The sequence below is a fragment of the Kogia breviceps genome, chromosome 15 (assembly GCF_026419965.1).
Source record: "Kogia breviceps isolate mKogBre1 chromosome 15, mKogBre1 haplotype 1, whole genome shotgun sequence".
NCBI lineage: Eukaryota > Metazoa > Chordata > Mammalia > Artiodactyla > Physeteridae > Kogia > Kogia breviceps.
The window spans coordinates 67,903,643-67,923,859 of record NC_081324.1 but is presented as its reverse complement, the minus strand read 5'-3'; the positions used below and the strand labels follow the sequence as shown (position 1 = coordinate 67,923,859).

The 20,217-nt window shown below is 53.1% G+C and overlaps 1 protein-coding gene across 11 annotated transcripts in view; it reads right to left on the bottom strand.

Annotated features, from left to right (window-relative positions):
- The window catches only part of AP1B1 (adaptor related protein complex 1 subunit beta 1), a 101,961-nt gene that overhangs the window by 8,825 nt on the left and 72,919 nt on the right, over window positions 1-20,217 (bottom strand). For 7 of the 11 annotated variants that reach the window (XM_067015397.1, XM_067015402.1, XM_067015399.1 and 4 more), the window contains 13 exons: window positions 17,725-17,860; window positions 16,709-16,954; window positions 15,294-15,484; window positions 14,215-14,436; window positions 11,625-11,745; window positions 11,168-11,263; window positions 10,056-10,171; window positions 9,547-9,712; window positions 3,951-4,049; window positions 3,217-3,476; window positions 2,399-2,600; window positions 1,573-1,593; window positions 829-972 (listed from right to left, as the gene is read on the bottom strand). In XM_067015397.1, coding sequence (XP_066871498.1) covers window positions 829-972; window positions 1,573-1,593; window positions 2,399-2,600; window positions 3,217-3,476; window positions 3,951-4,049; window positions 9,547-9,712; window positions 10,056-10,171; window positions 11,168-11,263; window positions 11,625-11,745; window positions 14,215-14,436; window positions 15,294-15,484; window positions 16,709-16,954; window positions 17,725-17,860 — 2,020 coding nt within the window. The remainder of the gene's footprint in view (window positions 1-828; window positions 973-1,572; window positions 1,594-2,398; window positions 2,601-3,216; window positions 3,477-3,950; window positions 4,050-9,546; window positions 9,713-10,055; window positions 10,172-11,167; window positions 11,264-11,624; window positions 11,746-14,214; window positions 14,437-15,293; window positions 15,485-16,708; window positions 16,955-17,724; window positions 17,861-20,217) is intronic. The other 4 variants (XM_059040217.2, XM_067015405.1, XM_067015401.1 and 1 more) reach the window with 1 other exon arrangement.

Sequence of the window (20,217 nt, the reverse complement as noted above, 5' to 3'; positions counted from 1 at the left end):
TCAGGGATGCTGCCTTGAGGACAACGGTCTTCACAATGAGCCACTGTCCTGCAGCCCTTGAGTATTTTCTGCGTGGTTTCAACATGCCCTGAAATTTCCAGGAAACTAATGATGGTGAAAATCAAGGGAAGCCTGTTCCTTGTTTTGTTTGGAACTTTACTAGAAGTCAGTCACCATTTCAGAAACTAATGGCACCTCTGGCCACATCACTCATGGCACGTGAGCTACAAACACTCTCTATAGCTGTGCTGCACTGCTGTCTGTCAGCACCCAACAATGTGATCAGATCTGGGGCAGGCATGCCCAAGCCTCCACAACACTGAAATACATCATTTTACTCTCTTCCTTTTAAGTCTCTTTTATGGGATGACAACATCTTACCATTTTTGAAATTATATGTGTAGGTAGGATGTACAGTCCGCAGATCTCATTATGAAAGGAGGGGGCGTTATAAAACCCGTTATCAATAAGGAGCATTGGGTAGGACAGCACTGAGAATCACTGACCCAACTAGATGGGACTTTTGCCAGTTTTCTGGAGGTGTGGGCTCTCCCTCAACTCTGGGCCTGGAGCCCTCTCCCCATTTTTGCCTTGCTAATTCTGACTTGATCTGAAGGCCTGAGCTCCAGCAACACCACCCTCTGGGAAGCCTTCCCCAGGCCTCCACGCCCGACTTAGCATCCCTTCCCTGTGCTCCCTGCTGCCCTCAGCATTGTGCTGGCCAACTGCTGCTCCAGGAGCCCATCCTGGCCGGCCTGAGCCAATCCCACACAGTGGGCCACTTAAGGAGCCTACACGTCCTGCCACAAGAGAAGCCATGGCACTTACTGCTTTGGGAGCCACATATGATCCTGATAAGGTGCCCACGCCACTGGTCAAGTCAAAGAGGTCACTCAGGCCACTGCCCATGGGTGCTCCTAGGTTGGCTGGTACTGCTGCTGCTGGGGGTGACACGAAGTTGGGGGCCCCAATCTAGAAAGGAAGGGAAACGGGTCAAAGGCGGGCATCAAAGGCAGGGACATCAGGGCCTCAGGATGAGTGTGGCCACCTGGCCCTTTAGAAAACAGGGGGGCAGGCCAGGAGGGGGTATTGCAGGGCTGCCATCACATCAACTCTAAGTTGCAGAAACAAGACAGAGTGAGGTGGGTGGAGAGGAGAGGCCAAGCCCTCCCGTGCTCCATAGGCCCTGAGGGAAAGGGCTGGGGACACTCACAAACTAACAGCCCATGAATAAAGGGGTACTTGAGACACAATGCTGTGAGGGGGCTGTGCTCAGCAGACAAGAGCACGCACCCCAGGATGTCAGAGAGGGGTCGTGGGGACTGAGAGGGCCAGCTAGCCTCAGGATGACAAGGCAACTTCATCATAGGGTAGTGAGGATGGGCTGAGGAATTAATGGTTATGGGGGCCCAAGGGCAGCTGGATGCTGGACAGTCAATACGGAGGCTGCCAGGACATTGGACAGAGGCCAGGGCTAGCAGGGAGGGACTGCTTTGACATCATCCGACCCTTGGGATGCTGGGTGGGCTATCTAGGAGGAGCAGGGTTGGTGGCACAAGGGTTGAACCATACCCCTTCAGGCTCATCCCCCATCTCCAAGCAGAAGCAGGCAGGGTGAAGAGAACAGGCAGCCACATGCAGAGAGAAAAGCAAGGAAAGAAGACACAGAGAGATAAGAAAGAGAGGGAAAGAGGGAGAAAATCAGTCATTGCTGCTCCACCCAAAAGGGGCCTGGTGCGAGGCTGTGCCTGGCCTATGAGGGGCCCACATTGTCTCTATGAAGGGCATGACCCACTGGCCTCACTTGACCACCCCTGTTCTTCCTACCCTTTCCTATGCTGTGGCCTTGGGGACCTGAGTCAGGCATGGCCAAGTGACAAGGGCCCCACTGCCCCCTCTACCCGGCTCTACCAGCTTCTTGAAGAAATCCCAGGGAAACACCCAGGCCAGTCTTACCAACGCCTTTCACAGGGGAGGAGGGACTGTCCCTGACCTCTCATGGGCCTCTCTCAGGCCTGCTGGGCTGCTACTCTCAAGCAGTGCAGCGTGTGGGGTAAGTGGAAGCAGGTATGGCTCCTCCAGCCTTACAGGGCCGAGATGCCAGACTCAGGGGAAGGGGCTAGGACAGGCCCTACAATGCCCCAGGTCTCTTGGGGTTCAGCAGCCCGGCAAGGGGCTAAATCCTATGTCTGCCACTTAGCAGCTGTGTGCTCTTGGAAGGAAGGTCACCTGACCTCTTTAAGCCTCAGTCTCTCACTGAAGTGTAAGAAGCTACACGATCACCTTCGCAGGCAAAGGTGCCTGAAGCCCTTGGTTGGCGTCTGGCAGAGAGGGCGTTCAACGATCGCTCCTCCAAAGATCACTATCAACCTCATCCAGAGGGGGCCCCAGGACATACCAGGCTGTCGAGGCCACTGCTGAGAAGGTCCACAGCTCCCATCTGCACCGAGGAGGTGGCCAGGGGTGGGCCACTCACTGGAGGGCCGAGGTCCAGGTTGAGGAGGTCGCCCAGCAGGTCGCCCTGGGCGGGGACGACATCCAGCTGCTCGCCAGGGGGCGCTCCGGCAGGGGCCGTCTCCGGGCTCTCCGTGCTCTCACTCCTGCCAGGACAGGGAAAGAGGCTCAGCAATGTGGGGGGTCAGGCTATCTCAGGGAGGTCAGAGCCCTCAGTCTCCAGGATCCACCCTCAGGACAGGCACCTGGGTCTCCTCACTGTCCCAGAAGCCTGTCTATATTCCCCCCTTCCTCCCCCTTCCGACGCCTGATCCATCTTGTTGGCTCTCCGAGAGATCCAGCTTCATGGGCTGAGGGAAGGGAGTGCCATCTGTATTCCCCTCACTCAGCCAACTCTAAAGACAAGAGCGGGTGTTGGTCCCCAGAGGACTGGACAACCAGGCCAACAACCCTGGGAGCCGCAGAGCAGGAAGGCGATAGGAACGGGGCTCTGGAGTCAGGAAGACTCGAGTCTGAGCCCAGCTCTGCTGCCTGGGATGCTGCACCAGGCACTCAAGCTCTCTATGCCTCTTGTCCCCATCTCTTAAGAGGAGACATCTCTCAGAGCTGTTGTCACCGAGTCAATACCTGGTATGTAGTAAGCATTCACTAAAAAGTTGCTAGAATCGTAATTTTGCTCAGACTCAGGCCCGAGTGCTTGTGCTACTGAACCGAGGAAGCAGGTGGGGAGGCTCAGGCCAGTGAGTGGCCCCCGGTACTCACGAGGCAGTGCGGGGCGGCAGGCTCTTGTGCACGACGCCCCGGCCCCCCTCCACAAAGGCGCTGGGCGGCTTGTGGTAGACGGAGGCCAGGGTGCCGATGTAGCAGATGAGCTCATCCAGCAACGTGGGCTCGATGAGGTCTGTCTCCTCCGAGATGAGCGGCTTCTCCGCCAGCACCACCTCCTTGGCAGCCACAGGGTCCGTGGAGAGCAGGCGCCAGTAGATGTAGCCGCGGTCTCGCAGGTCCGGGTTGTCTGAGTCCTGGGAGGTGATGAGAAGCCAGTGAAACTCGGAGCAACCAGGTGAGGGGAAGGGGGAGCCCCATCTGTAGTCCCACGACACGGGTGGGATCACAGGGCGACTGATGATGGCAACCTGAGCACTGGCGGGAGCATACCCGTAAACCACCTGAACAGATGTGGCCCAGCCCCACGGTTTCCCCCCAGCCCGCTCCTGCCTCCGTTCCCTGCCTCCTCCACTGTCTGCCCTCCCGGTTCTCAGGGACCTCCCTCTCCTCTCTCATGTATGGTCTGGCTCAAAGTCACCACCTGCCCCCACCCCACCTTTATTTGATTGTGACTAAGCTCCTTGAGCAGGGATCCTGGAATGCTCTGGGGCCAAATCCCAGTGGTGCCAGTTTTAGAGGCAGGACCATCCAGGTCTGGCTCCTTGGACTGAAGTTCCCTCCGTGGAACAAGGGCTATGCTGGGCACAGCAGGGAGGCTGCGCACCCACCTGAGTGGCCAAGCTGAGGACCTGCTGCACCAGCTCCTGAGTCTCTGTCGGCTTCTTCAGAAAGAGTTTCACAATGGCTGTCAGCAGCTGCAGCTGCACCTGCAGGAAGACAGAAAGGAGGCGAGAAAGGAGTGTAAGCTTCTTGTGGGGACAGTAGGAAACCAGGTGAGGACCTCAGAGAGGGAAAACGATGTTCAAAGTCTGAGAACAGCTTTCCTGGGTTTGGGGTTGGCCACGCAAACAGGCCAAGTCCAGCAGGGGTAAGGTAGTGCTGAGAAGTCTGGACCTTGGCCCGACCACTCAGGAAGGAGCTGGCCACGGTGCTATCTGGCAACCCCAGGCAGGTGGGGGCTGCTGCCCAGTGTCAGGGTCCCAGAAACCCATCAGGACTCCAGGCCTCACAGCCTTCAGGAGCTCACCGCTTACGGAGGCAACATGTGTGCCTGGTATGCTTATTAAAAACCATCTGCCAACAAGTGGAACAGGTGCCAGGGATGCCCAGCAGACTCAGGCAGCAGGGTCCACACAGTCAGCCTGTTGTGAGGAACTGTGCTTCCACCAGAGGACGGGAACCATTCTTGCCCCGCCCCCACCAGCCCCACCTCTCACATGCCACTGCCTTCACCTGAACGTGCCTCCTGTGCCCCCTCCCCACTTCTGTAGCCTCCTGTCCCCCCCACTGGCGCCAACCCACAGTACTGGAAATGCTTTCCAGCCACCGGGCCGCCCTATGGAGAGATCCCCTTGAGGGCAGGGATCGTGTCTGCAACTGCTGCATCCCTGGCTATTGTTCATTCTAGTGCCTGGTGTGTAACAGGCACTTAAGAAATACCTGCTGACTAAAAACACACCTCTGAAAGAACAATTCTCTGTGCATAGCCCTTTCTTAGCCCCATCGCATTTTGTCAGTCCTGGGACAAGAGGACAGCCTGAGGCTCCCCGGACTGTGCTAGGGACAGGTCTGTGGCAGAAGGGTGGCAACGGGGCTGGCTGCACCTCCTGGGCCTGTCTGGCAGGAGGGCACTTAAAAACAAATGGCTTAGCTGCCCTGGTATGCAGGGCGGGCTGACAGCAGGAGGCAGGATTGAGGGGATGCAGTCTGTTTCTGAGACTAAGCATCCAGAGTCCCTGCAATTTGTTGACACATGGGCCAATGGCAGAGGAGCAGGCTAGCTGTGTCCAAGGCAGGAGGTGGCCTGGGGACTGGCTTCCAGACCTGGCTCGAGTTGCTGGCTGGGTAGCCTAGAGAAAGCCACTTACCCTCAGTCATTGAGGGAGAGGTGTAGCCTACCTCAGGGGGTTCTTGTGAGCTCTGAAGACCAATCTATGGCAGCTTACTTGGAGCCAGAGTTAGATCACATCTCATTTGAACTCTGATTCTACCACTTCCCAGCTGGTGACCCTGGACGAGCCATTTAATCTCTGAGTCTGTTTCCTCATCTATAAAATGAAGGCAACACCTCACAGAGTTGATGGGGATAGTCAATGACACAACAAACGGAAAGAACTGACTGTGTCCTCTGCTCAATGCACAACAGCTGTCATCATCATCAATGTCACCACAACTGCCACACAGGGACTCTTTACCAAGTTCTCCCCAACCCCGGGCAGCTGGCTGCCAGCACTCATTCATCACTGTCGGGTCTGCAGTGCTGCCTGGGAACAGGGCCGCCTCAGCTCCCTACCTAGTCTCCCCAAACACACACTGAGGCCCCCATTAGCCTGCAGGTCAGGGCAGTCCCCCTGCCAAGATGCTGCTGCCCCTGCCCTCAGACAGGCCAGACGCAGCGCTCCCTGTCCACGGCTGGAGAGGCTTAGGAGCCAGGACAAGGGGGCTCAAAGAGACAATCTAAAATAAGTTCCTAGGACTTCCCTGGTGACGCAGTGGTTAAAAATCTGCCTGCCAATGCAGGGGACACAGTTTGAGCCCTGGTCCGGGAAGATCTCACATGCCGCAGAGCAACTAAGCCCGTGCGCAACTACTGAGCCCGCGGTCTGCAACAAGAGAAGCCACCGTAATAAGAAGCCCCTGCTCGCTGCAACTTAGAGAAAGCCCGTGCAGCAACGAAGACCCAATGCAGCCAAAAATAAATAAAATAAGTTCCCAAACTGCAAAGCATTAAGTATTCTTATAAAAGCTCTGAACTGTGCTGTGAACCCAGGAGGCAAAGGAAACAGGCCACCTAATTAAAACACCACCACCCAACTACTGTTTGCTTAGCACTGGAGTGAGCAGTTTACACACAACATCCAATAAGCTTTGCAGGAACCCTGTGCTAGAGATGAGGAAATGGGCTTGGTGGGTTTAATGCTCCGACACTACAATGGGGGAGGAGCCACAGGCAGAAACACCCCCACAGGGCATCCTCTGCAGTCATCCCCAGCAGGACCTGACTACAGTAGCAGAAACCAGCCCAGACTGGGCTTTGCTTCTCAGACAAGGGAGGGAGGCTGGTGTGGTGGAAGTGGAGGCAGCCCTAGGGCAGGCTGCCAGCTGGACGTGCCAGGTTGCAGTGGGAGTCGGTGAGAATTACTATTATTATTTTGTGACAGACACCTGTTGTTTTTCCCACCCAGCATCCATTCGATCTTCTGGCTTTGAAACGCTGGCTTTCCCTCAGAGAACTGTCCTTCTCTCTGGCCCTCTCAATCCACGTAGACAGGGACTGGCTCAGGGTAATGCAAACAGGCCTGAACTGTTGCTGGAACCACTGAGGGGAAGGCAGTTACGGGGTTGCTAAGTGAGAAGGATGTAACCTGGAAGCACTGACACCTTGCAAGCTTCACTGGTGGGGAGCCTGTCCAAGGGCAATGCCACCCAAGGACAGAGACAGCCCCACTGCCACCACCCACACACCTTCACCCAGGGGTGCAGAAGAGAGAATGCTCCTTGGACTCAGCTACAGGAACCCATAGGTCCCCTTTTCTGCCTGGACAAGTGTGCTTTTAAACCAATTCTGACCAACACCGACACCACCATTAATGAGTGCTTCTAATTTAGGGGCTGCGCATGTGTTAGGGACATTACACAAAGCATCTTTAACTTTCACAGCACAGGATGAGGGAAAGTCTTATGACTCTCATTTTGTAAATGAGGAGACTGAGGCTCAGACAGGTAAAGGGTTAGCATAAAGGCAGCAAACCAGGAAGGGGCAGAAGAGGGGTTTGGACTCTGGTATCTCCGATTCAAGGTCCAGGGTCTGACCCACTGGGTTCCACTGTGCCATCTGGGCAGCTAAGATTTCTGTGCTCACAGACATTTTAAAGGCCCCACGTGCATGAGCAGACAGTTCATGTAAGAGGGAATACAAACGTACAGATGTTCAACCCCACTCAAAACAGAAATGCAAACAAAACTATAGCAAGGTACCATTTGTTATCAATCAGATAGGCAAAAATAAAGTCTGAGCATGCACTAGGCTGGCAAAGGAGGTAAGGAGAGGACTCTCCCACCTCTGAGACAGAAGTGTAAACCAAAACAATCTCCACACCAAGGGAAATCTGCTACAGCAACCTGAACCTGCAATGCACAGGCCCTTCCACCTAGCATCATGCTTCTAAGAATTCACCCTCTAGCTGCACATGCAGATGTGCTTTCCACAGGTTATTCACAGGAGCATTGTTTAAAAGAGCAGAAGGTTGGACACCTAAATATCCATCAGGGGAGGCTGGTTAAACAAACATGGTCCTTCTGCATGAAGGACTCCTCTGAAACTGTAAATTAATAAATTAATAATGGCACAAATTAATAATTCATAATGGCATGGCCTTCAAATGTATTTTTAAGGGAATAATGAAAGGTACTGATCAGTTTCAATTTGTATAGTTTACTATCAGTATTTAAAAATAAGTGGTGGGTGGGGGCTTCCCTGGTGGCGCAGTGGTTGAGAGTCCACCTGCTGATGTGGGGGACACTGGTTCGTGCCCCAGTCTGGGAGGATCCCACATGCCATGGAGCGGCTAGGCCTGTGAGCCACGGCTGCTGGGCCTGCACGTCTGGAGCCTGTGCTCCGCAACAGGAGAGGCCACAGCAGTGAGAGGCCCACATACTGCAAAAAAATAAATAAATTTTAAAAAATAAAAATAAGTGAGGGGACCTTCCTGGTGGCACAGTGGTTAAGAATCCGCCTGCCAATGCAGGGGACACGGGTTTGAGCCCTGGTGCGGAAAGATCCCACATGCCATGGAGCAACTAAGCCCGTATGCCACAACTACTGAGCCTGTGCTCTAGAACCCACAAGCCACAACTACTGAGCCTGTGTAGCACAACTGCTGAAGCCCATGTGCCTAGAGCCTGTGATCCGCAACAAGAGAAGCCACTGCAATGAGAAGCCTGCGCGCTGCAACGAACAGTAGCCCCTGCTCGCCGCAACAAGAGAAAGCCCATGCGCAGCAACGAAGACCCAACACAGCCAAAAATAAATAAATAAATAAAATTATTTAAAAAGTGAGAAGGAAATATATATATATAGTCGCTTCTCATTATTCACAGAGGACACATCTGCAAATTTGTCAGCTTGCTAAAATTTACTGGTGACCCTGAAATCAGTGCTTGTGGCGTTTTCACGGTCATTCACAGACGTGCACAGCAGTGAAAAATTCGAGTTGCCTCAAGTACACATTCCCAGCTGAGGTCGAGTGAGGCGGTGCTCTGCCGTCTGTCTCAGCTCCCATATTGTAAACAAGTGACTTCTTCACAGTCTACTTAGTGCCATGTCTTTCACATTTTGGTGCTTTTTGTTGGTGATTTTGCAGTTTAAAATGCCCCCACCCCGCCCCCAGTGTAGTGCTAAAGTGCTGTCTGGTGTTGCTAAGTGCAAGAAGGCTGTGATGTGCCTTTTAGAGAAAATACATGTGTTAGATGAGCTTTGTTCAGGCGTGAGTTACAATGCTGCTGGCTATGAGTTCAATGCTAATGAATCAACAGTATGTATTAAATAAGGTGTCTCTAAACAGAGACACACATAAAACAAGGTTTACCTTGACCAGCTGATAAAAATGCTGTGACTAGTAGAGTTTGTAGGAACCCAACTCTATATTTCTCCTGGGAGCAATGGTTTAGCACTTACTAAATCAGTTTGACTTTATGGAATATAAGTACCACAAACGATGAAAATTGACTATTCATGTCTCTGTAGAGGAACTGGCTGGTGTGTTCCTAAACTCTCTCTCTAGAAGTACCCGCCAGAAACCAATAAATAACATGGTGTTCTCCAGGAGAACTTGTGACCAAGAAAGTGGTAGGAAACAGAATTTTCACTATATATCCTTTTGTGTCTTCTCAATTTTGAACCAAGTCAATGTACTACCTAACCAAACATAAATACAAAATTAAAACAAAACCAGGAACTTTTGCAGTCTTCAATATCCACCACCACAGAGTGTCCTCACATGTCCCCCTTAGGTACCACAGTGTGGGAGGAAAGGGGCCACACCTGTCACCCATACAGCACTCCTGTGTCTGTCCGCACTGTCAGTGCAGTTTTAGGAGGGGCAGGGCCCTGAGGCCTGCTGGCTGAGAGGAGGGTATCAGGGCAGGAGGGACCTCAGGTGCTGAGCTGCCGGCCATGCCCAAGTCGGCCACCCAACGTCTCACCTGGGTGCTCTCATCATGGAAGCCCTCTAGGAAGCTCTCGAGCAGCTCATCCGCGTTGTCTATCCGCTCGGCGTACTCGCCCACAATCCAGATCATGGCGGCCCGGGCCTCAGGCTCATCCAGGGAGTCCAGGTTCTCACACAGCGTGGCGATCACGCTCTCATACCTGGAGACCAGGGCACGGCCGGCACGTGAGCACTGAGGGAGCCTGGGCCACCCAGGGGAGGCCCAGGAGGGGACAACAGAGACGGGCAGCTGCCCCACAAGAGCCCGAGAGGCTGGCGAGTAACAAGATTTGAGTTTTATCCTTTACATTCTAGTTCTTATTTGGGTCTGGGAAGCAGAGCAGGGGAGGCTCAGGAGAAATAAGAAAAAAATTAAGGGTTTCTTTTGAGAATGCTGTTTGCGGCAGAAAAATAAGGAAGAGGGAGAGGCTCTTCCTTGCTTTTCCTCCCCAGCCCGTCCCTAGCAGAGCCACACCCTCATGGGGCGGGGGGGCAGCCACGTACTTGTTGGGGTACTTGCGGAAGATGTCCTTGATGACCACGATGGCTTCCTGGACCACGTAGTTGACCTTGGTCTGGATGAGATCGAGCAGCGTGCTCACGCAGCGCTCGGCAGATTGCTGTGTGGGAAGAGGAGAGTGTGGGCAAGGCCTTGCACCCACCTCCAGCAGAACCTCTGACCAACATGCCTTGGTCAAGGGCTCAGTCACACCTTGCCCACCTTCCTTTTCACAGCAGGAAAACAGAAGAAACTTCTCTGCAGGTAACAGGTGGGAGAATGAGTACAAAATGATGGTCCTGGGATGGTAGGGACACAGGGAGATAGAATTAGACTGAGGAGGCCAGTAGAGCTTCTGAGAGCAGGGAGGGTCTTTGGAGATCTTCTAGGCCAAGCCATGAGAGCAGGGCTTCACTTCTACTTGTTCCACAAAATGGGCTCCCGTGACCAAAAGCATTTAGGAGGTCTCTGCTTGGACCAGCCCTCCCCACACCCCTCTACTCCAACATGCTGCACTATGCTCTATGGGAGAGATTTCTCAGACTGCCAAATGGAAAACATCTCAAGGGGCTGGGCTGAAGTGACCAGCTGTCCCAGATCCCCTAGCCTCCAGGAGACCCATTTAAGGAAAGTCAGATCAGTGATCAAGGAACCTCTCCAGAGGCAGAGAATGGGAGGGACGAAGTGCCAGGACACAGGGGTCTGAATGATCCTTGGGAATTTGAAGATAAGGGCACATGGACAGCTGAATCATGATACCTGCCAAAACGTCCAACAGGCAGAGCCCCTGCCCCAAAGGTCCACAAAGTGAGAGCTAAGTCTACCAGGGCCACCACTAGCTTGGGCTGCCACACTGTCTTAGCTAATGCTGCAGGAGACCCCTGACAATGATGGGCTAATTTCATCTGCAGCAACTCAGAGGCCCAAGGGAGATTACAGATGAGAAGGAGCCCAACCAAATCTGTACCGTGGGTGCCTTGGGGGCTCCAGTTGTGACCCTCAGGCCTTCCTGGACCATGAGCAGCTGGCAGATTCTTCTGAAATCAGACTGGTTTCCTGGTTTCAGCTTCCTTTCCTTTCCTCCTTCCCCCCGCCAAGGACAGTCTCAGAGCCTCACCTCCACCTTGATGGCACAACGGCCAATGGCTCGCACAGCCTTCCGTACAAAGTCCACATCCACCTCTGTCGCGTACTCTTTCAGCTCCGCCAACACCTGTGGCCCAAACAAAGATGCAGTTGCCGGGATCTGGCAGGGCAACCTCCTGGAACTCCCCTGGGCTGTGGGTATGCACACACCCCTAGAAGTGTGGGATTCTGCCTCCTGTTCAAGGTGGAAGTTCCAAGGGAGGGAGAGAGCTGTCAGGTGTCCCAAGAGGAAAACAGGAAGGACTAGTTGGCAGGGATGGACAATTCTTAGTTTGGCTGATCTAGCTAACATATCTACCTAACTACCACTTCAATGGATGTGAAGTAATAACAGAGAGAACAAACTCTTTAATCACAAAAATATCAGTTAACATTTGTGGACAGTTTGCTCACAGAGCCCAGTGTGCTGGGCACCACCCTCTGCTGACCTGGGCGATGTTGGCCTGGGAGGCCAGGCGGATCATGATGTCCAGCTTCTCCAGCTTCACGTAGATGGGGTCATTGTACTTCACAAAGAACACCTTCATCTCGTGCTTCAAGATCTCAGGCCTGGTGGTGGGCAAGGTTGCCCGAAGAGCAAAGAGCAAGTCACAGGCCCTGTGAGAAAACCCTTTCACATTTGCTGGGACATTTCTGGGGTCGGACATGGAAACTGACATCCGTGAAAGCAGTCGCCCCCTTGGCTGCACGCTCCTGGGCACAGGACCTGCCAACCAAGGTTCTGACCAGCCCGTGTGTGTCCAACCACATTCCAGGAAGGGAAGAGGGAATATGAGCAAGAAACAGTTCACATTCAAGAGGCCACAGGCATCAGGCCACAGGCTTGGGAGTCAGGCCTCAGTTCCAATCCTAGCTGGTGACCTCAGGCCCGTTTCCTCACTCATGAAATAGGAAGCATTCTGTGTCGGAAGCATTACCTTTGCAGGCCCGAGTTGCCAGTCTTAGAAAGGCCTGGCATCTGGGAATTCAGCTTTTGGGAGTGCTCTCACCATTCCCTAAATGATAAAGGTGATTAACTGTGCTTTGACTGTTTGTATAAACAACATGGTTTTTGCTGAACACCTGCTTTCCTTCTAGGAGCCTGGAATTGTGGTAGGTGTCAGGCAGAGGGTGCCTTTATGACTCGTCCCCCTCAAAAAACCCCGGGGTGCTAAGTCTCAAACAGGCATCCCTGGGCAGAAACATTACACACATGCTGCTGCACTGTCGCTGGGGGAGGAACATGCTCTATGTGACACCCCATGGGAAGCCTGCACGAGGATTCCTCCAGACTCCACCTGTCTTTCTCCCTTATGATCCAGCTGTGCAGCCCTACTAGGTCGATGATAAACCTCAGCTATGAAAACAATGATATGCTGTCTCCTGTGAGTCCTTCTAGTGAATCTCTAAGTGTGTGTGTGGGGGGGAGTGGTCCTGGGGATCCCGACACAGACACCTACATAACAGGGCTGTTGTGAGAGGTAGATGCAAAGCATCTAGCATGATCCATATCTGCCTCAGAGAAGGCACTTGTTAGGCAGGAACTGTCACCAGTGTCATTGCTCCTCCCTCACCGGCACCACCCACCTCATTTTTCTTAGCTGAGGAAACCTGAGAGGGGAGGGGCCTGCCCTAGGTCACACATCTACTGCTAATAAGGGCGGAAGCAAGATGAGAGTCACCACCCCTACCTGACTCCTACTCTTGCAGCCTTTCCAGAAAAGAGAGCAGGAACAAAAAGGAATGAGGACAGACGGTGAAGAGGTGAGAAGAGCCAGCAAAGAGAAAGGAGGGACCCTGCCCAGGGTGGTCCTCAGTGCTGCTGAGCAGGCTGCGGGGAGGTCCTGGCAAAGTGAGGCAGGATCCTGAGCTGGGTGGCAGAAGTTGTGATTTCTGCCATCAGGACTCGGCACAAGCTGCCCAACAGCATGTTGGGCTGGGCCTGGTGGTGCCTCAGCAACAGGGTCAACTTCTTAGGAGGTTTGCCTTGTTAAATATAGCACAGGGAGCCCCTCCTGCTGATTGGGATCCACAGTTCATGACACCTCACTAAATCCCACATTGCAACTGTGAATCCCTAGTCTCATCCCTTTGTTCAGGCACTCAGAAAGCTTGCCCCAATATACCTCCCAAACCTTTGCAAATGTCTGAATTCCACTGATCTTTCTGGGCCCCCATGTGTGTACTAAGAACCAGACTGAAGCTATAAGGACAGGGAGCATGTGTAGTCTTCCACACATGCTCCCTGTCCACAAGAGGCCCTTGTTCTGCTTTTGAGTTAGTTGCTGATCCAGCCATTTGACCAAAGAGGCTGGAAGTAGAACTGCAGAGTCTGGCCCCACTCCGTGGAGCTGCCTGGCATCCTTACTGGATTGGTCCTTGTTTTTTAGCCCAACCCACCCCGGGTGTCAGGTGCCTTCCCTTGAGCAGTGGCTCACTACTGTGGTCATTCCTACTGGGTGGACAGAAACTGGCTGCTCAGCATTCCGAGTGGCCCCGAGGCTAATGCAAAATCCACGGCGCCTCATCTTGGAGTCCTCCAGCCTCTAGAGCTATGGACTCTTACCCAGGAAAAATGAGTGTGCGCACACATATACGATCTTACAGCCTGTTTCAGGAAGGCTGTGTGGACTGTGGACCATCCACTCTCCATGGTTAAGAAGTGCACGCTAGCCTTTATCCAGCATGCTACCTGGTTAGGCTAAGCCAAGGTTTCCCAACCTCAGCACTACTGACATTTGGTATGGATAGTTCTATGGGGGGGCGGGCAGAGCTGTCCTGTGTACTGTAGGATGTTGAGCAGCATCCCTGGCTTCCATCCACTAGATGCCAGTAGCAGCCCGCACTGTGACAACCAAAAATGTCTCCAGACATTGTCAAATGTCCCCTGTGGGACAAAGATGCCAGTGGCACAGAACCCCTGAGTTAAGCTGTTGAGACATCCTGCACGGTGACACGTCAGTTTCCCTTCAGAGTCCCTGTTCCCAGCAGGAGATCCCCCCCAGGGCACACACTACCCATATGTGGTGGTCCCAGTACCTTTTCTGCACAATGAGGTTGATGTTTCGCAGGGCTACGTACTGTAGCTCCGGCTCGGCCGACAGCAGTGTGACCAGGGGCGGGGCCAGCTTCTTGAGCAGTGTGCCGTAGTAGTCCAGGTCCTTGGACAACATCTCCATGAACTTCATCAGCACCTTCACAGCAGACAACACTACAGCGGAGTTGGCGTGGGAGAGCCTGGGGGTGACCCGCTCACAGATGCTGCGTTCCATTCCGAGGGGGACAAATAGGAGAGACAAGCAAGGGGAAACACCCTGTATTTAGTTATCAAGATAGCATGTCTTCTGTAGGAGGAAGACCTAGCTCCTGGTTCTGTTTCCTGCTAACTGACCCCAAGCAGGTTAAAACCACTCTGAGCCTCAAGTTTCCTCACCTAAAAAAATGGAGATGATGAGCCAACTTCACACGGTTGCTGGTGGCTTAAATGAGACAATGCATGTACAGCACTGAGCACAGTGCCTGGCAGTCAGTAAACACTGGATGAATGTCAACTCACTCCCTTCTGTTGTGAGGGCATTCAAAAGGGGCAGGATACCATGTTGGTTAGGACCAAGAGTCAGGGGAAACCCAGCTGGGTGACCTAGGTGATTTCTTCCACCTCCCTAACCCAGAGTTTCCCTACCTGTAAAACGGGGACAATGATGGGGCTGCCTTCACAGAGTTTCTTTATTCTTTTTTTTTTTTTTTTTTTCTTTTTCTTACACAGAGTTTCTTTAAAGATTATCTAACGCATAGGAAGCACCCAGCAGAGCCCCAGGCACCCAATAAGAATTCAATGAGTGGTGGCTCCCATGCTGTCCACCTCTTTCCTCAGCCCTCAGTGACCGAGATCTCTCTGTCAGCTCCCAGGTCAGGCTCTGGCTTCTATTCTGTGCCCTCAGTGAGCAGTGAGCTGACTGCCCGAAGCAACACCACTGTCAACCTGCTGGCTCTGTGTCTGAGGATGGTCTGTGGGGTAAGGTCTGGAAAGAAGCCCCCCAGAAGCCTGGGGCCAGCTCATGGTTGGAGCCTCCCACCCCAGGGCCTGGCGAGGCTGGTGAGCAAGGGCAGCCTCTTACCTCTGGGCCTCCCGGTCATCCTTGGGTGTGTAGTTGGCTAGGCAGTCCAGGATGAAGATCTGGCCCCACTCAGTGCACTCATTCAGGGCCGTCAGCAGCTTGTTAATGGACTGTGGGTTCAGGTCGAGCAGGTTGCTGCTGGGGTGAGACTCGGCGATCTCCGAGAGGGCAGCCACTGCGTTTGCCACCACCTGGTTGAGAGGGTGGAAGGGGCAGAGGCTGGGACGCTGCTCTCGGGCCAGGGAGGCAGTGAGGCTAATGATGTTGGCCAGTCAGAGCTCAAACATCCTGAAAGGAATATGACCTGAAGGGCAGGGTCTGGAGCACCGAGACCCACTCCAAGCACGCACCCTACTGACTCCTCTGTAAGCTGAAACTAAAGTCAGTGCACCTGCCAATAAAGAAAAACACAAAACAAGAAAGATATAGCTCCAAGTTCCTGCAGCAGATAGCACTCCCTGCTACCTAACACCCAGTCCCGCTCTACCAGCTATAGCAGCTCACTGTGGGAGCTGACAATGGTGCTTCTCAGAGCTAGAAGGTTCCTCCTGCAGAGCCCCTCAGGGGCTGGAGGGGCTAGAGCACAGATGGGTTGCCAGGTGAAGCTCTGGGGCTGCAACCCATTTCCACCAGAGCAGCCGTTTTTATGTGTGTTCTGCATGGTTTTCAACTTTCCCATAACCAAGCAGTGCTCCCACGGCCATCGCCGTACTGGCCACTCGGCACCCGCATGTGATCAGTGTTTCAGAGGGACACAGAATGAGATGTCTGGGCCGGGTGGGTTGTACATTTCATTTTAAACATGGCCCTACCGAACTGTTCTCCAAACTGCTGCCATCACCAGCCATAGGAGACCAGCTCCCTTCCCAGCTGCGTTCTGGTGCCCTGTCCTCCAGGCTACACTACTTCAAGGGGATTCTCTACAACCCTGCAAAGAAGTGGGGAAAGGGAGAAGTACCTCACATTCAGAGCTCTCTGACAGTCTTGGTGAGAGGACGGTGACAATGACAGTGACTGGAAGGGGAAGGAGGGTAGTAGTCTTGGGTGCACACCCACTGTGTGCCAGGCTGTGCCAGTCTATGCCAGACACATTACCTTAACGGCTTAAGCCTCCCAACACCCTCGGCAGCCGTGCAGAATTAGATGCATCTCACTGATGAAGAAAAGAGGACTCTAGAAGATTAGGTAGGATGCCTGAGGTTACACAGCTCCTTAGAGAGGGCTGTGCAGAGAAGGGAATCCAGGTCTAGCTCCCTCCAAAGATGGCACCCAAACCACTGCGGGTAGGAAAACAGCAAAACCCCGCAGGGCTCTGACTTCCAAGAACTGGGGCTGCCTGGTGGAGGGTCAAGCAGAGGTCTTCCCAAGCAACCCTGGAGGTGGTGGAGGTGGCAGGGTGGGTGGCAGAGACTTACCATGGGGTTAGAGTCAGAGATGAGGTCTTTAAGGGTATCCAGGAAGCCCTGGTCCTCTACCAGCTGGGCATTGATGTCGTGGAGCTTGGCCACGCACACGGCTGCCGTCTTGCGCACATATGGGTCCTCGTCCTTCAGGCACTTCCGGAGTGGCTCACACAGGTACTCTGTGATCTTGTCAACGCGGATGCAGCCCATGGTCCGCACAGCCAGGGCCCGGATCAGGGGGTTGGGGTCCTCACAGTCCTGAGGGAAACCAGCCATTGGCCGGGGGCAGGGGCAAGCTGAGCAACATTAGACAGCTGCTGTGGGATCTCCCACCGACTGTGGCCAACAGCACCAAAAGTAAGTGCCATGTGTGGGCATGTAGCATCTGCCAGATACCAGGGTTTGCACTGTTCCCTCTGATCCTCACAGCAGACACACAATGCTATTCCCATTTCACAGGTGAGGGAGCTGAGGCCCTCAGGAAGGTTGGGAGCTCACCCGGTCACAGAGCAGAGCCACAATTCAAGCCACGTCCACCCAGCATCACAACCCTCAATCTTCCCACTGGGCCACAGAACCCTCATTCGCCCACATCTAAGCATCGACAGGGCTGGGGAACTAAGGTTTTCAAGGTGCACAGAGCTGACAACACAAGTCCCCATTTCCCCTCAATCTGGAGGACAGAACATGCAGAAAGGAGTGAAGTCTAGAAGGGCAATACGGAAGCCCTCAGACTCATGCTGCATCCTCAGCTGGCAAATGACACAGGGCTATGGCTCACCCCAGGGCACACAGGTATCGAAAGGCCTGGGGCGACCTCATATGGAATGAGTTAGCAGGGTCTGTAGCATCAGATTTTCTGGAGACAATGGGAGCCCTCTGCTGGAGAAAGAGGCTCCCAGGCTGGGAGTCAGGAGGCCTGGAAAGGATCCTCCGTGTTTCTACCCAGGGCTGTAGCGCTCCACCCTGGGAGACTGAGGGGAGATGGAGCAGTGAGCACCCCAGCCCCACACCAAGCTTCTACTTACCTTCACAAAGGTGTTGACGGCCATGATGGCCATGTCGGGCTGACTCTTGGCATAGTTCATCAAGTACAGGTATACCAGCTTCTTCAGCTCCAGATTGTCCGTCTGCATACAGTTCACCACGTCGGGGAAGAGGGCACTGGCAGGTCAAAGCATCGTCAATGTGGGAAAGGTGAAAAAAAAGAAGAGGAAGACTTTTCAGACAGCTAACGGGGGCTGGGGAGGAGGGTAAGTGGGAAGGAGGGAAGGAAAACATAACAGGACTTCTTAGTAAAAGGCAGGGCAACAGCTCCATTACTGTGAACATCTGTTGGTAGAAATGGGACTCCAAAGGGTGATTTTAAAAGCAAAAAAGTCCTCTGTTCTTTACACAGGGTTCAAACATGAGCTCTAGAGCCCATCTGACCTGGCTCAAACCCAGCTCTGCCTCTTGCTGGCTGAATCAAGTTGGGAAAATTCTTTTATCTCCAGTTTCAGTTTCCTCATTTGCAAGAAAGATATAACAAAACCCCATTTCACAGGGCCCTTGTGATAATTGAAAGAGACAACATACTTAAGGTATCTAGTCCTTGACACCTAGGAGGTGCTACAGAAATGAAAATGATTGTTTTTCCTTCTCTGATACTTGACATGGCCGCTTATATTGGGTTGCTGGTTGCAGAGGGCTTAGGGGAGCAGGGGTAGACTGGGCTGCAGTCACTACAAGGCACCCACTAAGAACCAGCCCGTGTGTACAGAGCACGCGCTACACGCCAGACTTGGTGCTAGGGGCTTTACATAATGATCTCGTTTAACAGTCCTGAGAAGTCAGTGGATTATCCCCACTTTATAGAAGACAATACTGAGGTTCACAAATATCAAACAGTTGCCTAAGGCACCAGGTCTGAGTCCAAAGCCCGTGCTTAGGACCGCTGTTATACTGGGCAGAACCCTTCCCGACGTGGTACCCCACAGTCCCAGGGTCACAGGCCCCTTGACATGTGAAATATGGTTAGTGGTCAATTTTCTGTCTCTGGAATTATCTATCACCTCCCTTCTCAATTTTCGTGATTTTATGGGCAAGGACCCGGTAACACAGACTTAAGAGGTCAAAGTGAATTTCCTGAGCCCCGACAGGCAGGAGAGTCCAGTCAGTGCTGAAGCTGATGCATCACCTTGGAAGATGACGAACCAGGAAGGGGGGGAGCTGAGAGGCCTGACTTGCTCGTTTGGGCCTGTCACATCAGCAAACAAGCTCATTTGAGATGACAGGGGTGCCTCCTCTGTGACAGGGGTGTTCTAGTTGAAGGAAAGCAGCTTTGTCCTGGGAAGAATCTGTCTTGGAAGGAGACCCAGTTTCCCAGAAGACACCTGATTCCTTTGCCGCTGTGTCCTCAGCAGGTTTCTCTGCAGAACTGTTTCTACTGTGCGCTGTCAGGAGGCCCCTTGCTGAGCAGGGCAATGGGACAGGGAAATCCATGGAGAAGTCTGGAGCTGTGGATTCCTGCTGAGGGATCCAGATGGGGAGCTGCTCCACGTCAGCACCCAGGCCTATGAGGCACAGGACTGGGCACCAAAAGGGCCCAAAGGAGAGGGAATGGGGGAAAGCACACTGGGTCTGGATTTCAGAAGGGCTGAGCGTGAGTCCAGTTCCTCCATTAACCACATGACCATGGGGCAGTCATTGTTTCTGGTTTCTTTGGCAGGAAAAATATCCTTACCTACAGTATGGAAATTGCCAGGAAAACATTTAAAAGTGTTTTGCTGACTCTCAAACACTGTGCAAGTGTTAAGTTGTCATAGAATCCAGCTCCTGTTCTTGGGGACTCAACAATGTGGTGGGCAGATAAGCACAAGTATACATAAGAAGAGGACAGTCTAGAATTAGTGCCAGGCGACAGGAACACAGCAAATGCTGTGTGTTCAGTGTAGTCAGCCGGCATGATGAGGGAGGCAGCAGTGTAAATGGACAAGGGGAAGGGACGTTCCAGACTGGGGAAATGCATGAGCAAAGGAGTGGCCACAATTCTACATGTGATGTGCTCTGGCAACAGATGCACACCAGAGGCTGCAAACTGAAGACAAATTTAACAAGCCCAATGTGCAGGTGTGTTTTACTTGCACAGTGTTTGTTTGTTTAGTATTATCTGGCAATTTTTTTTTTTTTTTTGGTCGCACCGCATGGCTTGTGGGATCTTAGTTCCCTGACCAGGGATTGAATCCGGGGCCACAGGAGTGAAAGCGCCAAGTCTTAACCACTGGACTGCCAGGGAATTCCCTCATCTGGCAATCTAAAACAAGGAGATTTAAAATGAAAAACCCAGATTCCCTGTTCTTTTTAAAAACCAAAAGACGTGGTCCCACTGGGGTCATTTTCCCCAGCAGGCAGCAACCTCTGGAGTTTCTGACAGGGCTCACAGCACATCCACTGCATTGCCTGTTACCTTTTCGACCCAGCCCACTTCACTTGCTCCATTACTGCCTGACCCCATCAACATCTGAGCGCATGACTGCTCT